The sequence below is a fragment of the Drosophila guanche genome, unplaced genomic scaffold, assembly GCF_900245975.1.
Source record: "Drosophila guanche unplaced genomic scaffold, DGUA_6, whole genome shotgun sequence".
Taxonomy (NCBI): Eukaryota; Metazoa; Arthropoda; class Insecta; order Diptera; family Drosophilidae; genus Drosophila; species Drosophila guanche.
In genome coordinates, this window is record NW_022995743.1 from 12,327,034 (window position 1) to 12,353,449 (window position 26,416).

The window sequence follows — 26,416 nt, forward strand, 5'->3', positions numbered from 1 at the left end:
GGAAAGTCAAAAAGGCCAAAAACGGTAAACGAAAAAAATATAAGAAACCGTTTTGCCTTTTGCCTTTTGCCTTTGCCTTGGGTTGCTTTTCCTGCTGGCTGGCTAGTAGTAGCTCCGTCTAGCCCCGCTTTAAGCTATTAACTAGACACTGAGCTGTGTGTCTGTGAGTGTTTTTGTGTCTTTGGCAGGTTCTCCGCGACCGGCGCATGCAATTAAATCTAAGGTCTGTGTGGAAGTTGGCCAAAAGGCCACCCACGCTGCTGGCCAATTAGTTTGATGAGCGCCGCGACTGGCGAAATTAATTAGTTTTTTTGTTACTACACGCTTGATTGGCTGCCAACCAGAAATAAAGATTGACTTGCGTCTGGGACTGACCTACGATTAGCCCTGAACTGGCTACAGCAAAAGCCTTTACGATAAGGAGCCTTTGGGGGGGGGGTTTACCAACCAGCAGTTGGCCCTCCAGAGTGGCTCCGTAATCTTACACGGACATCCATAATATTTCGCTAATGAACAGCCCTCACCCACCCATCATCAGTTTTGAACACTTGACAACGCGTAGAACATTTAATATTTCGATAATGCTGGAGTGGAGTGTGCGGTGGTTTTGGGCCGGGGGGAAATCTAATCGTGTGGCAATCTTTTGGGTCGCACATTCCTGGCGACGTCACAGCGATAAGGGCGATAATTTCGCACAGTTTCAACCTTCTCCAAAAAGCTCACATGATCAACGTTCAAGCTTTAGATGTGATTATGGCTGAGGCAGGAGGATCGAAATTCTGTACGTTGGCAACAGCAGGGTCGCTACCTGACTCACTTACTGATAGACAGTTTTGTGCAATTGTTTACCAGTCAGTTGAAATTGTGCCAGACGGAACGACCCTTGGACTGAGTGTTGGACATGAAAATAATCCGCGAAATCCCATTCAATTGAATGTCCATCTTTTGCCGCCCACTAACCATAATTGAACGTGACTTTAATGGTCCTAAAAACGAGTAGCAAGCCATGTAATCCCATCCACAGGGACAATCAAGCAACGCGCCAAGTGCCTGACAATGGACCATAATCGGGTTGGGGATTACAAGGACAAAAACCCAACAACCCAAGAGCACAGCTATTGTCTGTGCGAACAATGGGAACCGGGGGCGACAGGACACCGAGTGGCAAGAAGCAGCCATCCATCGATTGTCAGTGGTGCTTCCTGTTCTGTTCTGTTTCTGGGACATTGTCAATCAATGTTCAATCAAATGCGCTGCATTTTCGGCAACTTCCGCTGAGAACGCCACCCACATGACACACTTTTGCACTCTGAACAGCACTCTCCTCTCCCCTCTCTGTAGCTGCTGCTGTTGCTGCCCCATTATCCAGCGGATGCCACATGCGTCCCTTTTCGCTTTGTTGTGACCCTAATCGCCTCAGAATTGTGATACACTTTCGGGGGTGTGTTCTTTGCTTTTATTGCCATTCCCTTAATTGCAATTGAGATTGAGATTGAGCCTCATTAATGTTTGGCAGCAGCCATTCGCACAGGAAGCAGATCCCGGCGAGGGCGTGGCCCCCGGCCAGCACCATGGCCGCCATCACAATGTCCTCGAGTCGCAGCGGTTCGATGTCGGCGAACTGGGTGGGCAGGAACCGCAGAAAGCCAGCGAGCACCGCCAGCTCGTGGACATCCCCGACGAGCTTCTCCTGCAGCCCCGTCTCGAAGAGCCGCTGCACATGCTCGTTGTAGAGCCGCTCCAGCGGCCAGTTCTGGCGGATTACCTGCACGGCCCAGGTGTAGCCCACGGGATCGAGGAGCTTCTTCATGCGTGGCCGCCGCAGGAACTTCTGCTGGTAGAGATAAAAGTCCATGCGGTCCTCGGAGTCCACGTAGGCGTAGCGGGGATCTAGGTCATCGCGTCGCTGCTTGTGCAGCGACTCCTCCACCAGGAGGAAGCGTTCACGCAGCTCCTCGGAGCTGCCGTACACGGAATTCGGGCCCACGTTGTGTTGCTGCAGCAGGATGCTGACATTGGCGGCCTTCAGGTCCGCCACGGTGTTGATGGGCCGCTGATAGAGCCTCGTGGTGAGCATCATCGATAGCTGGGCCACGTACAGGCTGGACAGCACGAAGCCCGTGGCGAAGAGCAGGAGCAGCAGCAGCAGTCGGTTGCCGCCCGAGCAACACTGGGGCAGTGTGAGGCTGCGGGTCAGCAAACTCTGAACGGCCAGCAGGAGGTACTGGCCCACATCCCAGCGGCCAAAGTGCCAGCGATGAAGCAGTGCACCCAGCAGGGCGATGTAGGCCACACTGAGGCCCGTCCACAGCCAGACGGGGGGGTCGAAGGGTCGAAAGAAGTAGTGGAACTTCTCGATGGGATTGCCAAAGGGTGCCATGATGGCCACGCGATTCAGACGTACCGGCTGCGAGGTGGGGTAGCGGAAGGTCATCACAAAGATGCTGCCACAGGCGTCCGTCACGTTGGACATCACCAGGCTGAGGCACTCCTCCGTGCGGTAGCGTCGCAGTCCGGCAAAAGGCACCGCCTCGAGGCTGGCATTGAAGTGTTTGGCAAATAGCTTGAAGCTGCTGATGATGCTGCCCTGGTAGCGAGCTCCCGACGCCACGGACTTGTTCTCATTCACAAACGAATGCGGCGGATCATTGGTGACGAGCACACGCACAGGATAGCCCAGCAGATCCTTGGAGTTTCGCTGGGAAAGATACTGCTGCAGCGTTGTGCGGATGATTGCGAGCCGCGGATAAGGTTTCATTGTCCAGAGTTGATGCTCAGCAGAGACGAGCAGAACATGCGGAAATCCTGCATCCCAATAGGCTTTGAATATGGCTTCATGGCTGGCTTTGCTCTGCATATCCATTAGCAGGATGTCATTGAACTGCCTATCCTTGAGATACGCTTGAAGCACGCTCACAGCTTCTAGATTGCCATCCAAATCGCTTTCCAGTGGCGTTATGGTAAGCACTGGAGCATCGTGTTGGGTCTTTAGCTGCTCGCTGATGTTTCCCTGGAGCAGCATCTTTGGCTGATTGCTCCGCATGGGTAATCTCTGCAGCTGCTCCCCCGAGAGGCCATAGTAAATGTGAGTTTTGGTGCACAACTCGAGTGTCAACTGGAGGATAAAGGTGCCGCCTGCCTGTGCCGCCACCACTGTCAGGAGTGGAATCCACAGCGAAACTTTGAGTAGCGACATGTTTAACAGCCAAGGCACAATTGAAAGGACAATGGGATGCATCTGGGCGGTCAGTTAATTCAATTAGTCGCACTAATTAGTGGGGCAAACTAATAACGGACACCTAATTAGAGTTTTTTGACATGCAATTACAAATATCGATCGAAAGATGTGGTTGGAACACATTTTGAGGCTTGGATACCCTATATACAAACGATAGAGGATGCTATCTAACATATCGCTTTACAGATGCAGATATAACTTCAGAGATATTCCCTCTATATCAAATGCAAAGCTCTCCAAAAATTCTTCAAATGCTTCATTCAAATTCAAACCGCTGCTGCATCGAACTTCTGTTAATAACAGCGAGTCCCCGCTGCTAACAGTTCTCATACAACAGTGACGGACAACAGGTTCGAACGGCAACAGCTGTTGGCTCTGTTGGTGCGCTGCCATTTCTCGCATGCTATAAAAGTCGCACTGTAGAGCTGCAGGCGGCAGCATAATGGCCGCTACACACACAACCGCACACCCGCACACACCACACACACCACACACACACACACAGAGGCACACACAAAAAGTGAGAGACGAAACTTTTCAAACTGTTGTTGCTGTGTGGAGTGGATGTTGCTGCTAATGTTGCCTCCGCTGTTGCTGTTGATGTTGCTGTTGCCACCGCCGCCGCTGCTGCTGCCGCTGCTGCTGCTGCTGCTGCTGTTCGCCGTGTGGTAAGGAAGAAAAACACAAAACCAAAAATGTCGCACGTTTCGCTTCGGTTTAGTCTCGATAATTCAATCGACGTTCAACGTTGTGTCTGCCTTGTGCCCCGTTTCTGTGCTTTACGTCTTGTGCCGTTACGCGATTCAGTCACGATTACGATTACGAATACGAATATTCAAGCAGCGAATAACCCAGCGAATACTCCAACGAATACCCTCAACGTTTAACGGAAGACCCAGTCCAAGTTGTACGTGCCACAGGGTGCAAAAAAAAATATTTATACACAAAAATAAAAGTTTAACACAACAAAAATTTATTGTCGCAGCGGAAGCGGAAGTGCATCGCGTGTGTGTGTGTGTTGAGTGTAACGTTCTCTCTGTGTTTGTGTGTGTGTGTGTGTTTTGTTTCGTGTTTGTGTGCCCCTGCAATGGATTTCATTTTCATTTGGGCTAACAACGACAACTGCTGCTGCATTTACCAGTGAAACTGAAACGCCTGCCAGCCTGCCAGCCTGCCTGCTTGCCCCTAAACAAAAACGTGCCCAAGAAACCAAAAACAACAACAGAGGAAATGTGTTCGGGCTAAGGGCTAGAGAACTGCCTGGTACTGGTATCGGTCAAGTGAAGTGAAGAGCGATTACATGGGGATTACGACGCCCAATGTCATCCCAATCAATTAACTGCCGCCGCCGACGCTCACTTATCGCCCAAGCAGCAGCAGCAGCAGCAGCAGCAGCCACTCACCTATTGAAGCATTAGTTTACTGCTCCCGTCTGGCAGTAAATGGGTTAAAATTATGTACATTAATCGCCGAATGAATGTCGAATCAGTTAGAGAGACTGCTGTTTTTTATTGTGAGTATTGCTTACTGGATATCTGTACATAATCCTTCACTTTAAAACCCCATAAAACAATACAAAATAATCATAGTCAAGGCTCGCGCGTATCGGCTCGGGCTAATTAGCCAAGTTACAAGGAAACTTACAAGCCAAGCAAGCACTTCCTCAATCGCTCGATGCTTGGGTTCAAGTTGTTGGCAAAACGTTGGACTCAAAGAAGAACAGAACCCGCGCTAGACCGCGTACCCAAACCCGAAACCCGAAACCCCAAACCCAGAGAAGCTCTTTGGAATCTTATCAAGGCGCACACTCTACAAAGTCTTGCTATCGCCCACCTCTTCGCCATGAGTTTATGCTCCGTGTAACCTCGTTTCGTGTATTTTCCCAAGTGTTTGTTCAAAGTTGGTTAAAGATACTTGCTGGAGGGAGGGTGGTGGTGGTGGCAAACTGAAGTGGTGCACAGGGGTGTTGGTGTGCTGAGGCAAAACGCATTATTTTGTAATTATCGACAGAGTTCTAATAAATAAAGCGTCGCAAGGCCCCGCACAGAAAGGGTTTCGTTTTACGCTTTTTTTTTGTGGCTTGATGAAATTATGAATGAAGATAAGGTGCGGCACGATACTCATTCAGATTTTTCTAGAGGGGACTTTCCCTTAAAACTTGATTCAAAAGTTTCAACATTTCTTATATGGTTTCGTTTCTATAGTACATTTTGCTGTAAAGGAATAGATAAGCAGCCACAGTGTGGCATGTATAAATTAGTGCATAAATCTTGAGAATTGGCTGGGATTTGTGACTGCATGATATACGATCGATGTCCGATGTCTCTGTCCTCGATGGAAATATTTAAAGGGGTTTTGCCGCAAACCTTCCCACTTCACCTTCCACGCATACGCACGGTTGTCCGCCTGTCTATATATATATTGCAAGTAAATCTGGGTCCCTCCGTGATATGATTTACAACCTGACCTGGCACAATAATACCCACCAGACAGGTGGGGGACAGGGGGGGAGCAGCAAATGAGCGACGGCCGCCAGGCGAAACAATAAATTCATTAAATCAAATGGCGCGATTATTAATGTGAATGTAATAATATATCAAGAGAAGACAACTAATCAAACATGATAAATTACCGATTGATAGACGTTGTAGCGGGGAGGGCGCTACTTGCTACCGATATACGCCACACAACAACAACAACAACAAAAAGAGTGCAGCGGAGTACAGTGGGCACTCCTCTGAGTGGCAGAGCAAACAACATCGCTTGTATCTGGTTATTTTTTTGTTTTGTTTTTGTCCTGACAAGGTGTAAACATTGCTATGCAATTTAGGTTTCAGTTTTATTCTGCGCTCTGTCTGTCTGTCTGTCTTTTTTTTTGTATCTATTAGATACAATATTGATGGCCTGTTCATAGATAGCGGCAACGATAACGGAACCATATATATTTCAGATTGCGCTGGGGAACCATACAAAGGGAGGAATAAAGTAACTCCAACTGCATCTAATTCTTCCTCTCTTTCCAGGTGGTGATTTCAGGTGCATTATGTACAGTAGAAGATTACGTAATAATGTCACAGTGTGCACACAACAAAGCCATACACCTAGCTGCGGCAGGAACAGTCTCAGTGACAGACATTTCACAGATACGTAAGTATATTCCCGATTTGACTACTTAACGCCCCTTTTTTTGTTTTTTGTTTATCGAGACACGTCGCGTCTGCAGGAAATGCCTTCACAATTTCTTTCTTAACACAAAATATTTTAACAATTGTTTTTGTTTGCTTTAATTTCCATTACAATGGAAACTCTCTTGCTACCACAACAAGTGCAATTGTTAGATACTTTATTCGGGGTTTTTTTAGCTATTAATAATGTGCCCTGAAATGTCATTCAAAGTCAAAGAAATTCCACAGCAATTGGAGCTGGTATGCTAATGAAGATGGGAGATATAATAAAGAAATTTGAAGAATTACACCAAGAAAGTGAGAGACTTAAATGAAATGGTATTCCTCCTGCCAGCTTTACCGATCTTTAGATCTTTAGCTCAATGGCAATCAGCACTAGCTCAGCATAGTTCTGAAACCTTAACTGATACTCCACAACCATTACGTTTTGTGCAGCTCTTTTATTGCACTAAAAACTACCATAAAAAGGAGAACAACTGGAAGAAAATCATCAAAATTTGCTACGCTTCGGGCCAACTTTCACTCCGAAAAAAAAAAAACAGCAAGAAGAGCTCTGCTCTTGGCCATGGCCAATTAGAGTAGAGGCTGCAGCTGCAGGCCCGAGAGTCGAGGACCAGCACGAGCTATGCAGCCACCCAGCAGGATAGAGGTGCGGCCGGGGCAGGGGACAAAGGACGAGCCGGGATTCTGGTTTCTGCATTCTGGGTTCTGGGTTCTGGGTTCAGGGTTCAGGCGAAAATGCTGTACAACAGGTGCAAAAACATTATTGTTTGTTGCGAGTGTGCGTGAAAATTTCCAGCTGGTCAACCAGCAGCATAAAGAAAAGCAAGAAAAAAAGGAAGAGAGGGACAGAGCGACACCACTTAAGGCCTTAATGTGCGAAAAGTTTTATTGTCAATTTGCACGCCTTCTTGGCCACGACGACCCTGAGCCAGAGCCTATCCCAACAGCAAACAGCTTCATTCATTTGCATGGCTAAGCTCAGGTAGTCCTTCGGTGCAGGGATTATCCTGAATCCTCACCAAAACTAAGCTGCTGTTTGTGAGGCTTATGCGGGACTGGACATCACTTGTTTTGGCTGGGAATTTCCCATTGAAATTTATGGCTGGTTAGCCGAAATCCCCAGTTAGCTGGAACATAACCAAAAACAAGGGAAATGCAACCCTCTGCTGCTGCTGCTGCTAATGAATCTTGACATCTCAATCAATTTTGTGGGAGAAGAAGGGTCTATGGGGAGAAGGGAACTTTCACCACCCCAAGAGAAGAAGAGGAAACCACAAACATTTTCACATTTTCCACAAACACACCGAGAAATCCCCGGGAAACAGAAGCGGGCAACACGTCAATAAATCACATGATTTAATTTCAGACAAAACCGAAAAAAAAAACAAAAAAAAACATGCAGAAGGAGAAAATTGTTGAGGTGGCTTGTGGCTGGGATCTCGTATCGAATGGAATTTGGGTTCTGTTTTTGGGCTGCCTCAGGGGCTAGGACTCGGGGGTCATAAAACATTTTATAGCTCATCATGTGCGGCCATAAATTTTGAGAACGCAATCAGTTGCAGGCTCTCCCCCTGCCACTGTCCAGGGCGTTGCCCAATCAACACCTAACCCCAAGCCCCTGGGATGCGCTGCCATTGCTCATGTAACAAGTAACGAAACCGTTAATTTCTTGATCAAATAATGAACGAGGGCCAGTCGCTAGTCCCATGGCCTTTTTCGGGGGTTTCTTCTCCACTGCTCTTGCTCTTAGAAGTTAGAAGCGGCGCAGCCCAGCCTCGGACCCTGTGTTTGCCGTGTACTTCATTAAAAATGTTTAGCATTGTTCGGCATCGTTGGAGGCTGCAGCGCCAGCGATCAATCAAAGGCGACTGCAATGCGGCGATTACTTTATAACTGAGTGAAAAATGCTTACGAAAAGAGGATCAAATCTGCCATTTCTGAACTGCTTCTTAGGGGATCCAATCATGCCGAACAAAAATAGGAATCTGTATACCTTCTTAAGAATTAACTGAACTGCCATGTAATCCTTTTGCAACTCTTCGTTTCTACTTGCCATGGAACAATCTGTAGTTAAATCCCTCAATGACTTGACCAAGCATTTCCCAGAGTTTACAGCCCCAGACGCTGAAGAGGTGCTAATAATGTGGGAAATATTTAGCACCATCATTACAAACATCATTAAAGTATAAATAGATGTGTTTAACATGAAAACCTGTAAAAGGAATGTGCAGGGGCAGGGGCAGGAGGAGGAGAAGGAGGAGGACAGAGTGGAAGAAACCCGAAAAATATATATAAGATGGAAAACCGAACCGACAAGACGACTGAAAGTTCGACTTCGAAAGGAAATCATGGCGTGACAGAGATTCCAAGAAATAGCACCATTCGTATAGAGAGTATGGATAGGGTTACGGGGGAACCACTGCCTGCGGCGCGCAGATTCATCAATTAACGCCAAGGGTGGAGTGGAGTGGAGTGGAGTGGAGGCCCCTCTTCATCGGCAGCACTGTCCACAGTCCACACAGTCCACTGCAGTCCAAGACGTCAGCAAATAAATGCATTTCCGCTGTCCAGCACAAACAAATTTCCAAGAGACGCCGACGACGACAACAGACGTCAGCAGAAAACAAAAAAAAAAAACGAAAGAAAAATTCCCAAAAAGATTCGATTTGAGTCGATTCTTACCTACCGCGCGACCAGGCCAGCCAGAGCAGATCAGTGAACAGGCGAGGAGGGGAGTGAAGGGAAAACGGTTAAGAAAACATGGTCAACAACAAAGCTGAACAAGTGTACCGCTTGCCGATCGTCAGTCCAAAGCGAAGAACAGAGAGAAAGACACAGAGAGAAAGAGGTGGCAGATCGACAGTTTTTTTTGTTGGTCAATTGCTTCGCTCGATGTTTCGTTGGAGAAAGAGGCAGCGGGAAAATGCGACTGAGACTTGCTGGATCGCGCCATTGATTTCCACTTAACGCTTCAAAAACTCAAGTGGCCATCCATTCCATTCCATGGCCAAGTTTACAGTTGAAGCCAGAAGAAGTAGAAGAAAAAGGCAGGAAAAATGCGCTTTCCTACACCTGAACTCTGTTTCAATATTATTGTTTCCCACAGTTTCGGGGCTCCGGCTCCGACTCGGGCTTGGGCTCGGGAAATATTTAAGCGCCAATTTGATGTAGTTTGGCCCCTGTCAAGTGTCTCATTGAATTTGAATAACAAAAGAAGATGAAGCCTTTGGCTCTGCGGCTTCGGCTTCGGCTTCTCTTCAAAGCCCGCGAGAGACTTTCTTTCAGCGTTAGGGTTTTGCTTCCCTTCAATTGGTAATGAAAAGCAGCTGCTCGCGTTGTCTGCAATTACGCACTTCAACCTTCGACCTGAAGCAGAAGAAGAGATCCAAAAGGGGTAGGGGTACTGCAGGGCAGCCACTGAACCACCATAGAAACCAAAAGTTCTTGGAATCTGTCTTGCGTGGGAAAAAATCTGAACAGCAGTTGGGCATCAATTTGTCACCACAGTCCCCCAGTTACATTTCCTTGATCGACTCCCTTTCTTTATCAGTTAACTGTCTGATAGACCGGCGATTCATGTTCTAATCAATAAAACCCAACCACATGCCACATGGAAGCACGATTATCGTCGAGATAATCAAGAAGAACAGACCACAGACGCATAGCCATAGCACACTCCATGCCGCTCACCGTTAAATTGTGCATTTTACGAGGCTCTAAACCCAAAACCAAACCAATAGCAATACCACTACCAGTCCAATATCCAAAAACCCATTAAAGAAATGCCGCGGATAAAAACAAAATGCCGCCGCGCGTTGATCTGCGGTGATCGCCGCTCGATGATCAGTGAGGCAATAAATTCATCAAACAAATATCGCTATCCGACTCGGATCGACATGAATATTAAAAACCACAAAACTATAATCAGTGCATTATGATCTGAGCTGAACGGTGATCGTCTCTCTAGGGGCCCCACCGGGAAACATATCAATCTCGCTCTCTCTCTCTCTCTCTCGCATAAAATGTGGAACGGATCGAGGAACGGCCACCGTTGTGGCCCTTTTTGTGTTCCTCAGCCATTAACTGGCAGACGACCTAATGGACATGATCTTTCGTCACTCCCAACAACAGAAAACAGAAAGAAAAAAAAGGAGTTTACCTTTTTTGTCTGCCCCTCCACAGAGTGTCTGCGGCTGCGATCGATAGATGGCCGCTTGATGTGCTGCTGATCCCTAAATACCCTTTAAATTGAACTTAATTCCTCTCTACACACGGCATTTATCATCATTTATATCTTCGAGGCCGTTGAGTGCTGAGATATCAGCCATCTATGGGTTGCTAAAGGTAAAAGTAATGGATTCCTTCTGAAACATGTCCTGGAGGGGTGCAGCCGATCGGGGACATATTGAATGAATGAATTCTTGTTCAAATTCATGTGTAAATCCTCCCAGATTATGTCTGCAACATAATCTATAAATCTATAAATCTATTTCCAGCATTTTCCAACAGAACAAAAGTCTCTTCTGGCTCGTTGAGAAGGAAATGTCGCAATATCTGTCAATGCCGGCTGCCAGATCATTGCGGCAGAACGGAAATGCATTAATTTGTCGTTTGGCTTGTGCCGCACAAATAAATCAATTGATTTGCTCGGCCCCAGCTCTCAGCTCTCAGCTCTCTCTCCTCGTTCGTTCCCCTTGCCTTTGTGTGTTTGTGTGCTCCTCTTCTGACGCCACTTTCCAATTACGTAAACTCCATCGAGTGGGGAGAGAGAGGTGCACGCCTCGTGGTACCATCGCGTGCAGCTATGCAAATTTCCAACGTTTTCTGCAGTCTTTATATATGGCGAATCGACTCGTCTTACTACCGTTTAATGAGCTTATGATGAGGAGACGGCCCTGCCTCATGCCTCGCATGACTCAAGCGGCAATTTGCCCCTGCCCTGCCTTTTGCATTTCGGGGCATGCAAATGGAGCTTTTAATCATAAAATACCTGTGTATTTTGGGCAGTTGTTAATGGCAGGAGGCGGTTCGGGGCTGCATTGCGTGTCTCTGGCTTGTTCCGAGAGGCGGCACGCAATCCCAGGCAAAGGCACAGCCCCAACCGCGGTACCCAAGTATCTGTTAGATGACAATGCGTGCCTGCCGACACCTTGCCAACTGCTCGTACATTTGTAGTGCTGGTAATTGTCGAGGGTAGTGGGGTAGATGGGCATGGGTGTGTCAATTGGCACTTCATTTCTGGTCTAACGTAGCCATGAACTTGACGGCGCCACAACCTTCGGATTGTATCTGTAATAGAGTTATCCGCGGCCCTTCATCCCTGTGGCAGACGCAGCACAAAAATCGCTTCTTATCTGCTTATTAAAGGGTTGCAGCAGCCGCCGCCTCAGAGATCGCACATAAAACTTAATGAAGACCTTAAAAAAGGTCTGGCAGGACATTGACTCCAGCGGCCAACGTTTTGAGCGAAAGATTAGTGCAAATTATGAAATGAGTAGGAAACAACAGAAGGAGCGAGGAGTCAGCTAAGACTTAAAAAAGAAGATTGCACATAAGGGAAATATGTGGATTTGGGAGAAACGAATAAATAGAAGGATTGTTATTGATTTGCAGCAGCTTGAGAGCTTGAGGAGAGTTCAGTCTGCCACAAATCAGGCTTATTTTCCACAGAATCAATTTGCAATATGTTTCCCATTTAGGGCTCCATCGCTGTCCGTTGCCCCGTGTTTTATGAGCACTTTACACCTGAAGCCTTAATTAAGGCCAAAACAGAGACAGAGAACATTGGCAGTCACTCAATGTCAGAGTGTGAGAGAGACAGACAGGGGCCAAGATGGATGGCTAAAGGCAGGCCTACAGACCAGGAGTGCCCTGCAAAATAAACAAACAAATGCTAAAGTCGAAATAATGACGAGCGAAAAAACAATAAAACAAAAGGAACAAAACTGAAATAATGTTGGCTGGCAGAAGTGACAGACAATAAAAGTAGGGAGAAGAATCCAGCCGGCACTTGGCACCTTGAGGCCTACGAATGATCCTGGTGGTGGCCACACACACACACAGCCAAACACCCGTACTCGTAGTCCAGCCAAGCGGACAAGGACATGACGTTTTTATTATGCCATCTACGTCTGACTTTTTCTCTGGGCCAAAAGAAAAACACACACAAAAAAAGCAAAACCGATGAACAGACGGCGCCCTGCCGCGTAACCCGAGACATGAGCCGCATAGATCATAGGGCTTGAGGGCGTCCCATTTTGGTCCTAAACTTTTGTTTTACGGCCCACGAGCCCACGAGAGACGAGAGGGGGGAGAGCGTAAATCAAAAGGTGTTGCTGCCCTTTGGGCTCTACGGCTGGGCTGGTGGGGCGGGAGGTGTGTTTCAGACAATTTGTTGCTCTCGGCTGTTATGGCGGCCATGCCTGGCTATTGTTGGTAATTTTAGTTAATTAATGGCATCATTAAAAGGCTCTCCTCGCTGTTCTTGCCTGCTTTTTTTTTTGTTTGCTTTGGCTCCGAGCTCTAAGGATAATTGTGTTGTAAGTGGCAGAGGCACGCCCATCGAAACAGTTTTGCCTGATCTGTCTTTTGGGTGGTCCTCCACTCCACTCCACAAAGTGATTGGAAATACCTTTCGTGTGAATTCCAAAAGATAACGAGTAACCTCCAATTGAATGCCCAAAACCAAGCAAAAACCAATCCAATCGAATCCTTTCTCTTGCAAAGTGAGCGGAAATCGAATAATCAGACAAATTTGTTGCCAAAATTAATTCAGGATATTTATGGGCTGCATTTGCATATCCATAAACTTGGCTTTATCATCGTGTTAACCCATTAGTTGACTAATTTCAGCGCCCACGCGCAAAACTTCCTTCGCGGAGAATTACGACCATTGGCCAATCGATGGGGATATTAACACCTGTCGCCATAAATCAGCAACCAACTATATCTTTATTTATAGTGAAGTAATCAATGCTTTTGCGAGTGTATCTAAAACATAACTTAGTTGCAAACCCCCCCCTCCACCCCTGGTTGTGTGTTGGAAAATGTTGAGAAAAATATGATGAAAATGCTGTAAAAAACGAAAACAATCCAAATTGTCACAATAACTTTGCGAGTTATGATCAAAAGGAAGCCAGCTAAATTTTACGGCTCACCATACGACTGTTGCAACGTGCAACAACTGCTGCAACAGCAGCCGCAGCAGAGTGTTAGCCCATTAAATGGGATACCAAAAAGCGTAAACAAGTGACTCTGACTCTGGCCTCGGTCGCTGCCCCGGGGGCTGGGGAGGGGCTTGGAGCCAAAATTTATGCGCCCAGGTTGACAATTTTTTTGTGTTGTTGTTGCTGGAGGCGCACGGTGCATATATTTTCGGATTTTCTTTCGATTTGCCTGTTGGCGCATTAGCGGGGCCATTTCAAGTTGGCTAACACGCAGTTTAAACGGCCTGTAAGTGACTACTTTTGCACTTAATTAATAAAAAAATATCAAGCCTCGCACTCGTACTCGGACTTTGTTGCACATGTTGCAACCTGGGGCTGGGCTCTCCACTTGATTTGACTTGACTTCGGCTGAGTTTTTGGGGTTTTTGGCCAACGTCCTTGCTTAGATGGAAACCGCAATTAGTGTAGTTCACTGTGATATATCGTGGCGGGTATTCGTTTTTATTTATTATAATAAATTGCCCAGGCGAGTGCAATTCATTATGGGGAACGTGTGTGTACGTACTGCTCTCTCTATCTCGCTCTCCCCTTGGTTTAACTTAATTAAATGCCAGTTTCAATTTATTTTCCATCTGCGTACACTCACCACTCTCCGGGCCACCCCTTTGCCTGCCACAACAATGAAAGCGAAACCGCAACCACAGTAAAGACTAAATCAACAAAAAGCGAGCTTAAACCAGAGACAACAAAAATGAGTCCAGACTTGATAGCCGAAGACGCAGATACACTGGCAGTGGGATAGGGACTATTTTTGTTGCCTCTCAACATTAATGGAACGCACCCATTGAAAGGGTATCCAACTTATTGCTTGCCTTGTGGCTGATGAAACTATCAATGTAATTGAACATTCATTCTGCAGCAACAGCAATCGAGGCGAGTATCCACAGCAGCAGCAGCAGCAGCAGCAGCAGCAATTAACTGTAAATAACAGACGGCCCCAGCCCCCCTGCAGACTGCGTGTGTGGTCTCTGCCTCTGCCCCTCGGCCCCTCGGCCTACCCGGATACGAAAGTTCAATATCAACGACAAAAGGCTGCACTGGGTTGCACATTTTGTTGTTGTTGTTTTCTTTCGATTGATTGTTATTGCTGGCTGTCATCGATATTGTCCCGCAGGCTTTTTGCATTGATAAATGCTTCTTTTTTTTTGTTGCATACTCAAGCATATTGATAAGAGCAGCAGGAGCAGGAGCAGCAGCAATGAGCCCTAGAAATTTTAACCTGAAATATCTTTAAAATTTGTGAGTTCTTTGCAGGCATCTATTATTTATTAACCCAACTTTTTAGAGCCATGAAAAGTGGAGCAACATTTTATGCCTATTTTTAATCACATTTATACGAGATTCTTTGTGTTTTATCTTCAAATATTTCTATAATTTTAATTGCTTTTTTCTTGATTTGGTGAACCACAGAATTCAATCAGAGCAACATAAATTATAAACAAATAAAAGACGCACAGATAGACAGAGAGAGAGAGAGAGAGAGAGAGAGAGAGAGAAAGAGACAACATGTGACCCAGAAATGGGGCAAACGATGACTTCAATAAAAGAAGAGATTTTTCTTTCTCGACACCCAGACACCCACACACCCACACATGCATTCATTGCCTGCCCCTGCCGCGCCTTTGTGGGGGCGACAAATCGTGCGCTAATTAACTCATTGACACTGTGGCCTCTTCCTCCCGCGCCAGCGAACTGCCAGGAGTGGCGTCAGTGGAAGAATCGTGCGTAAAACCCGAGTACGCTCCACATTAAATGGCGCTAATTTTGTGGCATTCGAGTGGAATTGAAGTTGAAGCTAGTCTGGGGACCTGGGGGCTGGGCGTGCCCATGCAATTAGCATTAGTGCAGTTAAAAGTGGAGTTGGTGCTGTTGCTGGGGCAAGAAGAAACGGTGCAAGAGAGACCAAACCAGAGGCCCAACTGCAGCAAACTGATAAATGACTGGAGGCCAGAGTGTGGAGCCCGCAGGGAGATGGTTGGGACTGTGGGGGGACATTGGCTTCAAGTTGAAGTTTGTTTTCCTTTCGCGGCTCTCGACTCTCGGCTTACAAAACAAACCGTACCGAAATGCAGGCACCGAGCAAATAAAACGGTTTTTCTTCCAGGAAACGTGACAAAACTGCCATGAGTGCGGTGCGAAGTTGTTGCTGTGGCTGTGGCTGCTGCTGCAACGATAGCCCAGCCGATGGCGATGGCGATGACGATAGTTGCAGCATGTGACAAATCGCAGCGTGGATGTTTATTGTGGCTGGGCTGTGCTCGGCCCGAGAGTACGAGTTGTACGAGTTGCAAATGCAAAAGCAATTACTGGTTGGCCCCTCCTCAACGTCACAATGCAAACGTAATCTAAAACGCCTCGCAGTGGAAGTGTGTTTGTGTGTCCGTCAGGGAGTTTTGCAATCGTCAGCGGAAAGGTTCTGTTCCCGGAATGCAGTTGCGTCGCCTCAGACAACATTCCCGGAACGAGAGACAGCAGTTCAATGCCCGCTCCAAGGATAATATTTGTGTCTTTACATGACAGTTCCCCCCACTAGCAACATCTCTAGTCACTGTTGCAGGCCCACCCAAAACGAGTGAAAGTAGAATCTAGAAAGTAAAATCAAATATGATTAGTGTCGATAAATATGCAGGGGGAAACGCTTGACTCTTGATTATCATAGAGATCGATAAGCCGAGATTTATGCTTAACACAAGCCCAGCCCCAACGCAACGCCCACCAGCGTAGAGATACCAATCGAATGGAGATGGAGATGAGATGAAGATCTGTGCCCCATGAGTCCCACATAACACAAAACTAAGCTAGATATTGGTGGGGGCTTAGCAAATGCTGATGGAATGACAAAGTGATTGGAGTGTGAGACTGTGACGTTGTTTGACCATCTCCATATGGCTCGTAAAATGTATCGTTGTTGCTGTTGTTTTCGAGGGTATTTCGTACATGTGCTGCCGCAATTACGAGGCACTCCAGCTCGTTGTCAAGTTATCTGATGTTATTTCATTTTATTTTATTTTATTTTATTTTTTTTATTCGTTGTGGCTCGTTTTTTTTTTTTGGGATTTTGTTCATGCTGTGCAGTTTAGCATTTTATGATTTTTTAATTTTATGTTGATGAAGCTCATTGCTTGCATATTTGATTAGCATTTTGGCTCTGTTGTCTCTGATTTTATTGTTCCTCATGTGTCGCCCACCCCTCCCGTTCCGCACTCCCCCTGCTTTATGTTTTGAGAATCGTTTGATCATGTTGATGCGCTTGCTTCATGCTGTTACATTTTCAAAGTTTTGACATTATACACCACAAAGCTGTGCACAGCTGGTGGGCTTTGCAGGCAGAGGTCTGGGGTATTTAAAAGCTCATGTGGGGGGTACAAATAAGTCACGGAATTTGCAGGCATTTTGTACCATTGGAACTTTTGTTTTTCTATCAATTCCAAGCTACTAATATTCCTATATTATATGCCATAGATACCCGCTTAAAACGTGACCACTTTGCTCCATTTACACATTGAAATTCTATCTCCGCAGCGTAAATCACGCCGCCATAAACTCAGAACCGATCGGAGACCAATAGATAGCATCTGAGAATCCCCTTCGATCGTTTTACCTTTCGGACTGTTGCATTTCTCGGTTCAACGCCCATTCGAATACGAGACGCTATGAACATTCCACTCACCATGACTAATAACTTAATTAGAAACTCGGGGCAGGCACCAAAATCTTAATAACTTGCGGCAAAAAATGCGACCCAATCGAAGCTTTTTATTGAGTGAAAAACCAAACCCCAAAAAGCAATGAAAAAGATCTCTAAAATGTATCCACAGATCACAAAAGGCCATCAAAATTCCAAAGCCTAAAATGCAGTTGATGGGATTTGGTTTTGTCTTTTGCTTTTGCTTTTGAAACCAAATGTTTAGATCTGGCTGTTGTTTGAGCATTTAAAAATAAACATTTGGCTTTTCAATCCAATAGAATTTAGTGGGGAGGGAGCTACCGAGTGTACGAATAGAATGAATCTCTATTGACACTGAAACAGAATGCATAATCGAGTGCGTAACCCAATCAAAGTTCAACGATATCTAATCTGGGATGATCTAATGCCAATACATAGACCACAAATGGGGAACTGCAGTACCGTTGCTCGTCGAGATTGAACCTGCACTTCCTGCTACCATAGCAAAAACAAACAGAAGACTGAAGGGAGAAAAGTGGGAATGGGAATGGGAATGGTGTTGGGTGCTGGGTATCGAGTGTGCACTCACAAGTGCAAACTTGCAGAGAGTGCTACACTCCACTCCACTCCATGCTCCACTCGCCCTGTCATGTGTCGCCAAACTAATGAAATCAATAAGCTGTCGCAGCGGGTGCATGAATCACGGGCAATACTCGTAGCAACAAAAGGAGCTGCCTGGAGGGAGCAGGGGGACTGGTCACCGAGCACCACAAGTGGCTGCCACTGGCGGGCCAAAGGTGTGAAGCACAAAGTCACTCAAGCCCTCAACTCGCACCGGGCTTATGAAATATGAGAGCTTCCAGCACAGAGCCTATGCATAGCCCCAAGTTTTTGCCAAGAATTTCTGTGCATAAATTTAATTACTGACAGAAGGCAGGAAGACGATGGCGGGCGGCGGGCAGCGGACAGGCGGACAGACGGGCAGACGACGACGATGACTGAGACGACTGAGACGACTCTGGGCTGAACCCAGAGTCACCTATCAATCTAACTCGAGTGGCTTTTCTCTTCATGTTGCCTTTTTTTTCTCTCTGGCTTTTCAAGTGCTTTACTTATTAGTGACTTTTGTGGCCGGCTCTCACTGTCGCCTCCCTCTGCAGCAGTGCCTGCCCTGAAGTTCAATAGCCTGACGAGGCCATGCCAAGCAGTAGATACAATACACTCGAATGGGTATGGCTATGGGTATGGGTATGGGTATGGGTATGGGTATGGGATAGATGCCCAGATGGAGATACAACTGCATTTAGTTTATAATTAGCAGAGAGCAGGAGAGACACGCACCTTGGCGCTACTTGAGTTTCCGACATTTAATGCATTTTCTTCCTATTTTGGGAATTTGTATCTAGAAATCAAATGAAGCCTTTTGGTGCAGCTTCCTCCCACATGCCTCCCACGTTCCCCTTACATTTTGGCATAATCACTTTTATTTGACTTTAATTAAAAATGTTTTTGCCAGCCAAATATTGACATGACTAAGCTGACGATCAAACTAATGGAAATCTTTATTCATTTCGTGTCTTGTTTTGTTTTTTTACTTACAGAAAATATAACGATAGTCGGCCTCCCGGATTATGTGAACAACGAATTCAAAATAGCACTGTACGCAAAAGAAACCCAAAGATATTTGTGTTTCAACGACAATTGGAGATTAGTTGGCATGGTGAGTGGAACATTTGACCTTCGACATTATTTGATGATCAGTCAAGTGATCGCTTGATGTACCCTGAAAGTATGCAACCGACTGTCCATCCCTACAAGATGACTCACACACAGCCCAGCTATGCGGTATATCCCCCCGAGATAAGCATTGACAACATTTAGACCGCCAAGATGAAAGCGAACTCAAAGCTAGATTATCTTTATGGAGGGAGGCTCTTGTGCAAGCAAATTGCTTACCATAATCATATGTTTAACAATATTTGTTTTGTCTCGTGGAGAGCTCTAGCTGTAGCTCGAGGCCCGTTGCAACTATTTTGATTTGATTGCATCGCATTTATCCACGTATCGTCGCACTTGTCAAAGTCGGCCGCTAGACCGACTGCGATCTGTTTTTATGCAAACTAACTGTACAAACACTATAATTTATGACATGTTCCACATAATGGTTTTATGCAAACGACAATAACAATGCTCTAGAGCGATTTACCCAAATTGCATTGCACATAAATACGTATAGAGCCGAGTATAGACAGAGATCCGGGGTACGAGTCCAAGTCCGAGGTAAAATCACTGTTCAAATTTGTCCGAAAGAGACTTGGCGCTCACAATGGATATAGATACACTCGAAAACCTGTTGCTGCTGCTGCTGCTGCTGCTGCACCAATTCTGTCAGCAGTGTAAACAAAATATTTATTACAATATTTTTGTAATTTCAAAATATGAACAATTTCATTTGCAATTACGGGGCACAATTTGGCACAGATTCGATTCGGCGGCGGCGTATGCGTGATATTCGTTAGCCACCCAGCTGGGGGGTTGCGTGCGTGTCTCCCCATGCTGCCACAAATTGCAACTGCCACCGAGATTCCGGGAGGATATTGCAAATTCCTAGAAATCAAATCAAAACATATTTTTCGCGAGACATTGTAACACTTTTTTCCGCCATTTCAATGCCGCCAGACTCAAACTGAAGCGGAGATCAGCGGAGTGTTGGCACTCGTAGAAATCATTGACTAGGCAAACACACACAAACAGAGTGAGTGTCGCTTAATGACAGTTTGATATTGTCCGCGTAGATTGTTGCATTCGATAGATATGTCTAATCAATCAGTCAGATGACGCGGCACTTGCGCTGTGGCTATGCTGTAATGGCGCAAACATTTCAATGTCCTTTCCCAGTTCCCGCGCTGTACAGTTAGGCGCACTCGAGCTCTGGACAAACAATGGAATAGAACCCCTAAGGTCAAAACCAGGCACTTGTCATTCGATTGCGTTTGTGATTTCCATTGGCAATGCTTTCGATTATGACCGCAAAATCTATGCTGAGTTATTGTGCAAATACTTGCCGAGATTTAAGCACACATACAATATTTTCCATTGATATCAATAGAGTCTTACGTGGAATTCGTTGGGAAGGTTAATGATGTGTGTGCTAAGGTTGCACCTGACTCACTCGCCGATTGATTGCTCGATCCGATCCGATTCGATTCCGATCCCTTCTCGAAATAGAACAAACGTGTTTACCCAACACACTCTGCTATTCTTAGCCCTGGATCACTCGAGTTGACGCGCCGCGGCTCGAGCTGGTGAGAAGCTACTCAAAAATAGCAATTAAATGCCATAAATATTTCGAGTGTAAACAGAGGCTGCCGCTCAGAGCCATCGCTAAATATGGCACAAGCCTTAATTGCTTGGGAATTGCTTCCATCTGCGTCGCAATCGAATCGCTGGATCAGATAGGTCTGCTGATAGCAGATTCGTTGTTGGTCAAACATTCATGTGGAGGCTGGCTGCCGCTGGAGCTAGTCGGCCGGGGCTTACCCTGTAATGGGTGCAGCTAATGTTTGGTTCGATGCTGTACATTCTTCCCTGTGCCACAAAACGCATCTACCCTCTCTACCCATTGAACTCTGCGGAGTATGCAAACATCCAAGTCGAAAGCCGCGTTTCATTTGCTTGTCGTTTCTGAAATCTCAAGTGTTTTATAAATAAACAGAAAGCAAAATGAACCAGTATCCGAGCTAACTCCTACCTACCCCCCACTCACCGATCGCTGTCATCATTGCTGTCGATGCTTCTCATATCACTGGGGAATATCAGCCATTGGGTTGTGTGTGTGTGTGGTTTCTCTTTATAAACGGAAATGCTGCTCATAAATTGCATCTGAAGAGTGCGGAAGTTGCATCGCTCTCTACAATATTAAAACTCTCTCTTTTCTCTCTCTCTCTCTCTCTCTCTCTGTCTCGCTTGTAGAGGGAACTGCGCGATACCTGCTACTTCAACGAGACGATCGTGCACGGTTATTTCGTGTTCCGGTCCGTTGTCGACCTGCAGCGCCGTGTCGGGTTCACGCACCGAGGTAAGCCCGTTGGGCCAAAGAAGAGCGTCAACGATGCCTGCTACATGTTCAATAAGATCGATGCCGAGCAGTTTTTCCATCAGCACACGTTACCAAAATGGCACGAGATGGCCGCCAGTCAGATGATAGCCAGCAATGGAAATGGCAATGGCAGTGGCAACAGCCGGAAGCCATTGACATCGCCGTCGCGCAGCAACAAAAACAATCGCCACAAATCGAATAACCAAAATCAAAAGTTGCAGCCGCAACAGGAGCATCATGGCCATAATAATAACAGTAACATTATTATTAACAATAGTAGTAATAGTCTAAGTAGCACTAACAAAAAGCAATTAGCATTAAATCGACAAAAGCAGCAGAAACAACAGCAGCAACAGCAGCAACATCAGGTGCGCCACCATCACAATGATCCTTCGCTGCTGGCACGCAGGCAGCAGCACGACAAGAAGCAGAAGCGACGACGCAAGGAGCAGTTGCAGCAACGAGTCACAGCTAGTCCAACGAAACGAATGACTGCAACAGCCACAGCCACAGCCACAGCAGCAACATCCACAAGCACCACATCAAGCACTGCAACAACCAAATGGTCAACAGCCACACTGTCCATCAAGCGCAAGGGAAGACGAAGAAAGGGTCACAAGCCAAAGGCCAAGCCGGTCACGACTGCAACATCAACATCCTCTGACGACTCCCTCTACAGCAGCAGCAGCAGCAGCAGCAGCAGCTTGGGCTACGAGGATGCCTACAATGTCAGCAGCAGCAGCATCACTACCTTGGAGCCCTGGTCCACTTGGTCCACCATTGATAGCTTTACGCCAGATGTTGCGAGTGTCAGCAGCAGCAGCACAACGGCAACATCAGACGACAGTATTAGCAGCAGCAGCAGCAGCAGCAACTACGATGCCTGGTCCACATTCATCACGGAGCTGGAGAGCGAGGCCTCCGCGGGCACCACCACGACAGAGATGAGTGGCAACGACACGGAGTTACCGCTGCATTACGAGGCAGAGCTGGTTGAAGACGCAGAGACAGTGTCCACGACGGACTATGAAACCAAAGGAACATCAGCAGCACTAGCGGCGACGGCAACGGCGGCCACAACTACCTCGACAGCTGGCTCTCAGCTGGTGATAGAGCAGACGCCGCTGCAGGAAGAGATGGCCAGGAGCAGCACAGCAGCCGCAGCCACCACAGGAGCCGCCACGCCAACGGCAGCCACAACTCTCGCCAGTCAGACTGATCTGGCACCGAGCACGCATAAGCTGAGCAGACATCGTGGCAGTGGCAGTGGCAGTGGCAGTATGGAGAACAGCAGGCAGTGGCTGCAGGAAGGCGACAATAAGCTGCACAAGCAACTGCTGCCACTGCAGCCGCCCACTGGCAGCACGCGAGTACCTTCGGCGACAACGTCCAGGCGGAGGCCAGGCTCCAGTGCGGCAGCCACAGCCACAGCCACAGCCACATCCACTGTGGAGAGCATGGCAACGACGCCTCAGCAGCATGGGCTCATCGACAAGATCTTCAGCGTGTACAAGAACATCAAAAGCAACTTGAACAACACCCTCACCGAGGCATCGCCAACAGTCGACACAAGAAGCACCGTCACAGCGGCAACCACCACCAAGAAATCCCTACGCAAGTCCACACAGAAGCTGATGGCCACGCCCTACCACCAGCTGACCTACGTGCGCAATGAGGCGGGCGACATTGACATCGACAACTTGGACAATATCAGCGTCTATCCGGATCTCTTCGAGGGAGAACTGGATGTCAGCGACAGCGGCAATGGCAACGGGTCCACCAACAGCAACAGTCGCCTCACCTTTGTCAGCGGCTATCTGGCCACCTCGCCCACATCCGTGCTGCCCGAGTCGATACGGATCGCCAAGATCAAAATCAACAACGAGCGCCGGCGGCTGCAACTGCACAGCAGCCAGCGGAGATTCGCGTAGTACCATCAATTTTGGAGTTTGCCCAGACTATATATTGTTGTATACCTATACTCAGAACAGTTTTCAAATGAATTTAGGCACGAAAATAAAACAGAATTATGGATAAATATTTGCGACTTATAATGAACTGATACATATACATATATAGAGAGCGATCGATACTCGTATATAGTATACCTATATGGGGAGTTGCTTACTGTTCAGTACCTCAGCTCAGCTCCAGACAGAAGTTTTGCACTTGCACGCCTTAAAGCACGCTACAGAAGCGGTTGCGGGAATGGGAATAACGGACACCAGATGACCATAACTCAACCATAGCGGGGGGGGGAAAGAACTCGCAGAACTGCTACATAGTTATAAATGAAAAGACAATAAGATTTTTATTTACGAGTATGTGCTATATAAGCTAACAAAACGAAACGAAACGAAATGAAATGAAACGAAAAAGAATCGATGAGCGGAGCGATAATGATAGCAATAACGATAGCGATAGCAATAATCGATGATTGATGTCTGAACGGTTGGAGTGGAAAATAAAAATTGCAGAATCAATGTGCATTTGCTTGTTTGGAAGCACCGAAAGGGAAGCTTCAATCAATTAAATTTATTAGCAATCAGAATTAATAAAAGCAAATGCTTAACAAAAATCGATATTTATATATATTAATTAACTAATATATGCATATATTTTCAAAATTTTATAATGAACGAAAACCAATTGCAATTAGAAAACAAATTGAATGAAAAGAAAACCAAAAACCCATGAAGACGTTTTTTAAATTCATACGCAAGCAGAAACTAAGAGTCAATGACGATAACGATAACAATGTCGCACAGCAAAACACTTCCAATTACCGAAAAAACAACAAAAGAAATACAAGATGTTTAGAAATCAATGAATCAATATTTAACAATTTTACTAGGCACCCAGCGAAACGAAATTGGATAGAACGAGGCGAGGAGCTCTCCATTCAGATTAAACCGAATTTTTTAAGCAAAATGCAGAAAGCTGTTGAAATTGTCAGCCTGTCAAATCGATTTTAGAGGGTAATAATACAGATACAGACACACTCACTCTCGTGAGTAATGTGAGCGAGGGAAAGAGGAGAACACACCTAGATCAATGGAACATTTTAAGGAACTATTAACGCATGCACAAGAGTGCTTTGTGCTGCGACAGAAACACCAAAATTCACACTGAATAAGCAAACGTTATATTTAATAACTGAATATGAAACTAAAACTAAAACTAAAGCTAAGCAAATCGAATCAAAATAGCAACAACAAAAAGAACAAAACAGCTGCTTTTCTACATATACAAACACGAAACACATGCACATATATATTGTATGTATAATGCTATATATGTATGACGATGAAGAGGAATCGAGCCTCTGAGCTATAATTGTTTCTCATATATTTATATTAATATTTAAAGTAAATAGTTCAAACAAATTAGCAAACCAAATATGCGAAATTAAACAAATTTGAGGAAAATCGAGTCAAGTAATAAAACCCAACAAAAAAACAAAAAGAACACTGAAGCATCAAGTTTATACTCGTATGTAGCGGATATATAGGAATGTAAAAAAGGAGGAAGCCCCACAAAACAACAAAAACAAAAACAAAAACAAAAACAAAAACAAGAAGAAGTTAAAGCAAACTGCTTAGGTGAAAATTTAATTAGTGTGTACTTAAGACAAGAAACCCATTTAACGATTGAGCGATTAATCATGAACTTAACTAGGCGGCACTGAGGCGGCACTCAATTCACAACTCGGATCGAACTACTGTACTTACACACACACACACACACACACACACACATGCGCGTTGCTGTAATATAACAAAAATCTTCTGTTATCGATGGCTGCATCCTGCATTGCATCCACTAACCACCAAAAGCAGAAACTATTTATTTAAACCTACGATTGGATCGTATTGACATCAAATTCCATACGATTGTCATTTGTCATTTGTAAATTCATTTGCACTTTTGTTTCTACTAATTAATTTTAATTAATTGATTAATCATATGCCTAAGTTAACACTGCTACCATTGTAAATTGTAATATTTTTGTATTCCTAAGCCGAGCATTAAATGTAATTATTTATGTATAAAAGCATACGATCGTTTCACCCATGTAAACCACAACCACTTTCTCTATCTGAACAACGCTCGCTCTCCCTATAGCCTCTCTATCTCACTCTCTCTCTCTCTGTCTGTAACTCTGTCTCTGGCTTACTATCTCTTATACCTATATACATATATTTATCTATATATATATGAATGTATAAACGACTATTTAATTGCATTTCTTTGTATTAAAAACGAGTAACGAAACACTAATTAATTGAATAAAAATCGTAAACAATATATATGTACTCAATATTTTCATTTTGTATAAGTTCTAATCAGTTTTCTTCAATTTGTTTCCCCGAAAAAACTTCACATTTATTTCCATTTGTTGGTTTACAAATGTGTGCAGAGAAATGGTATAAATAAAAAATATATAAATAAATTCAATGAAAATGTTTTTTATTGCTGGAAATAAAAGATAATTGCTTGAAGTATGTCTCAGTAGAGTGAGGGTGCTGCCTTCTCCTACAGATTCTCAATGCCACATTCCTGGTCCTTGTAAATGACAGCTGCAAAGACAAGTTAGGTGGTCTTCGTCCCCAATGACAAATGTTTGTCCAGGCCACAATGTAAAGGAGTCGACCGCCGACCACCGACGCAGTCCTCGCTCCTCCAGCCGGCATACAAGGCTCCTAACTCCTACCTCCTTCCCCCCCTACCCGATGACAAATCACATGTGCTGACATTTGACATCGTTGTTGGACTTGTAGTCGAGGGAGCCAGGGATTAACATGTTATCGTGCGGGACCAGTTCTTGGCCCTCCCCGCGCCTAGACCTCCTTGTGGCGGCAGTAAAAGTGTTGGCCAGGCCACAAGGCAAACACAGTTATTATGGGGGCCTCCTCCTTGGCGATGGCAGCAGACCGTGGACAGACCACACAAGTGGCCAAGTGGCTACTGCTTTGCATAAATGTCTCGGACACCAAT

The 26,416-nt window shown here is 45.7% G+C and overlaps 2 protein-coding genes across 5 annotated transcripts in view; one reads left to right on the forward strand and one right to left on the reverse strand.

The window, feature by feature from the left end:
• The window catches only part of LOC117582955 (putative GPI-anchored protein pfl2), a 48,026-nt gene extending 24,266 nt beyond the window's left edge, over positions 1–23,760 (forward strand). Inside the window, exons 3-6 of one of the 4 annotated variants that reach the window (XM_034271086.1) lie at positions 6,262–6,385; positions 18,921–19,039; positions 21,292–22,232; positions 22,269–23,760. In XM_034271086.1, the coding sequence (XP_034126977.1) occupies positions 6,262–6,385; positions 18,921–19,039; positions 21,292–22,232; positions 22,269–23,349 (2,265 nt within the window). In that variant the 3' untranslated portion in view covers positions 23,350–23,760. Of the gene's footprint in view, positions 1–4,374; positions 4,752–6,261; positions 6,386–18,920; positions 19,040–21,291 lie in introns of those variants that run through there. The other 3 variants (XM_034271094.1, XM_034271077.1, XM_034271069.1) reach the window with 3 other exon arrangements.
• On the reverse strand, positions 1,457–3,196 carry LOC117592185. The gene has a single exon (XM_034285787.1). The coding sequence runs from the start codon at positions 3,194–3,196 to the stop codon at positions 1,457–1,459; it is 1,740 nt and encodes a 579-aa protein (XP_034141678.1).
• Positions 23,761–26,416: the final 2,656 nt, after the last annotated feature.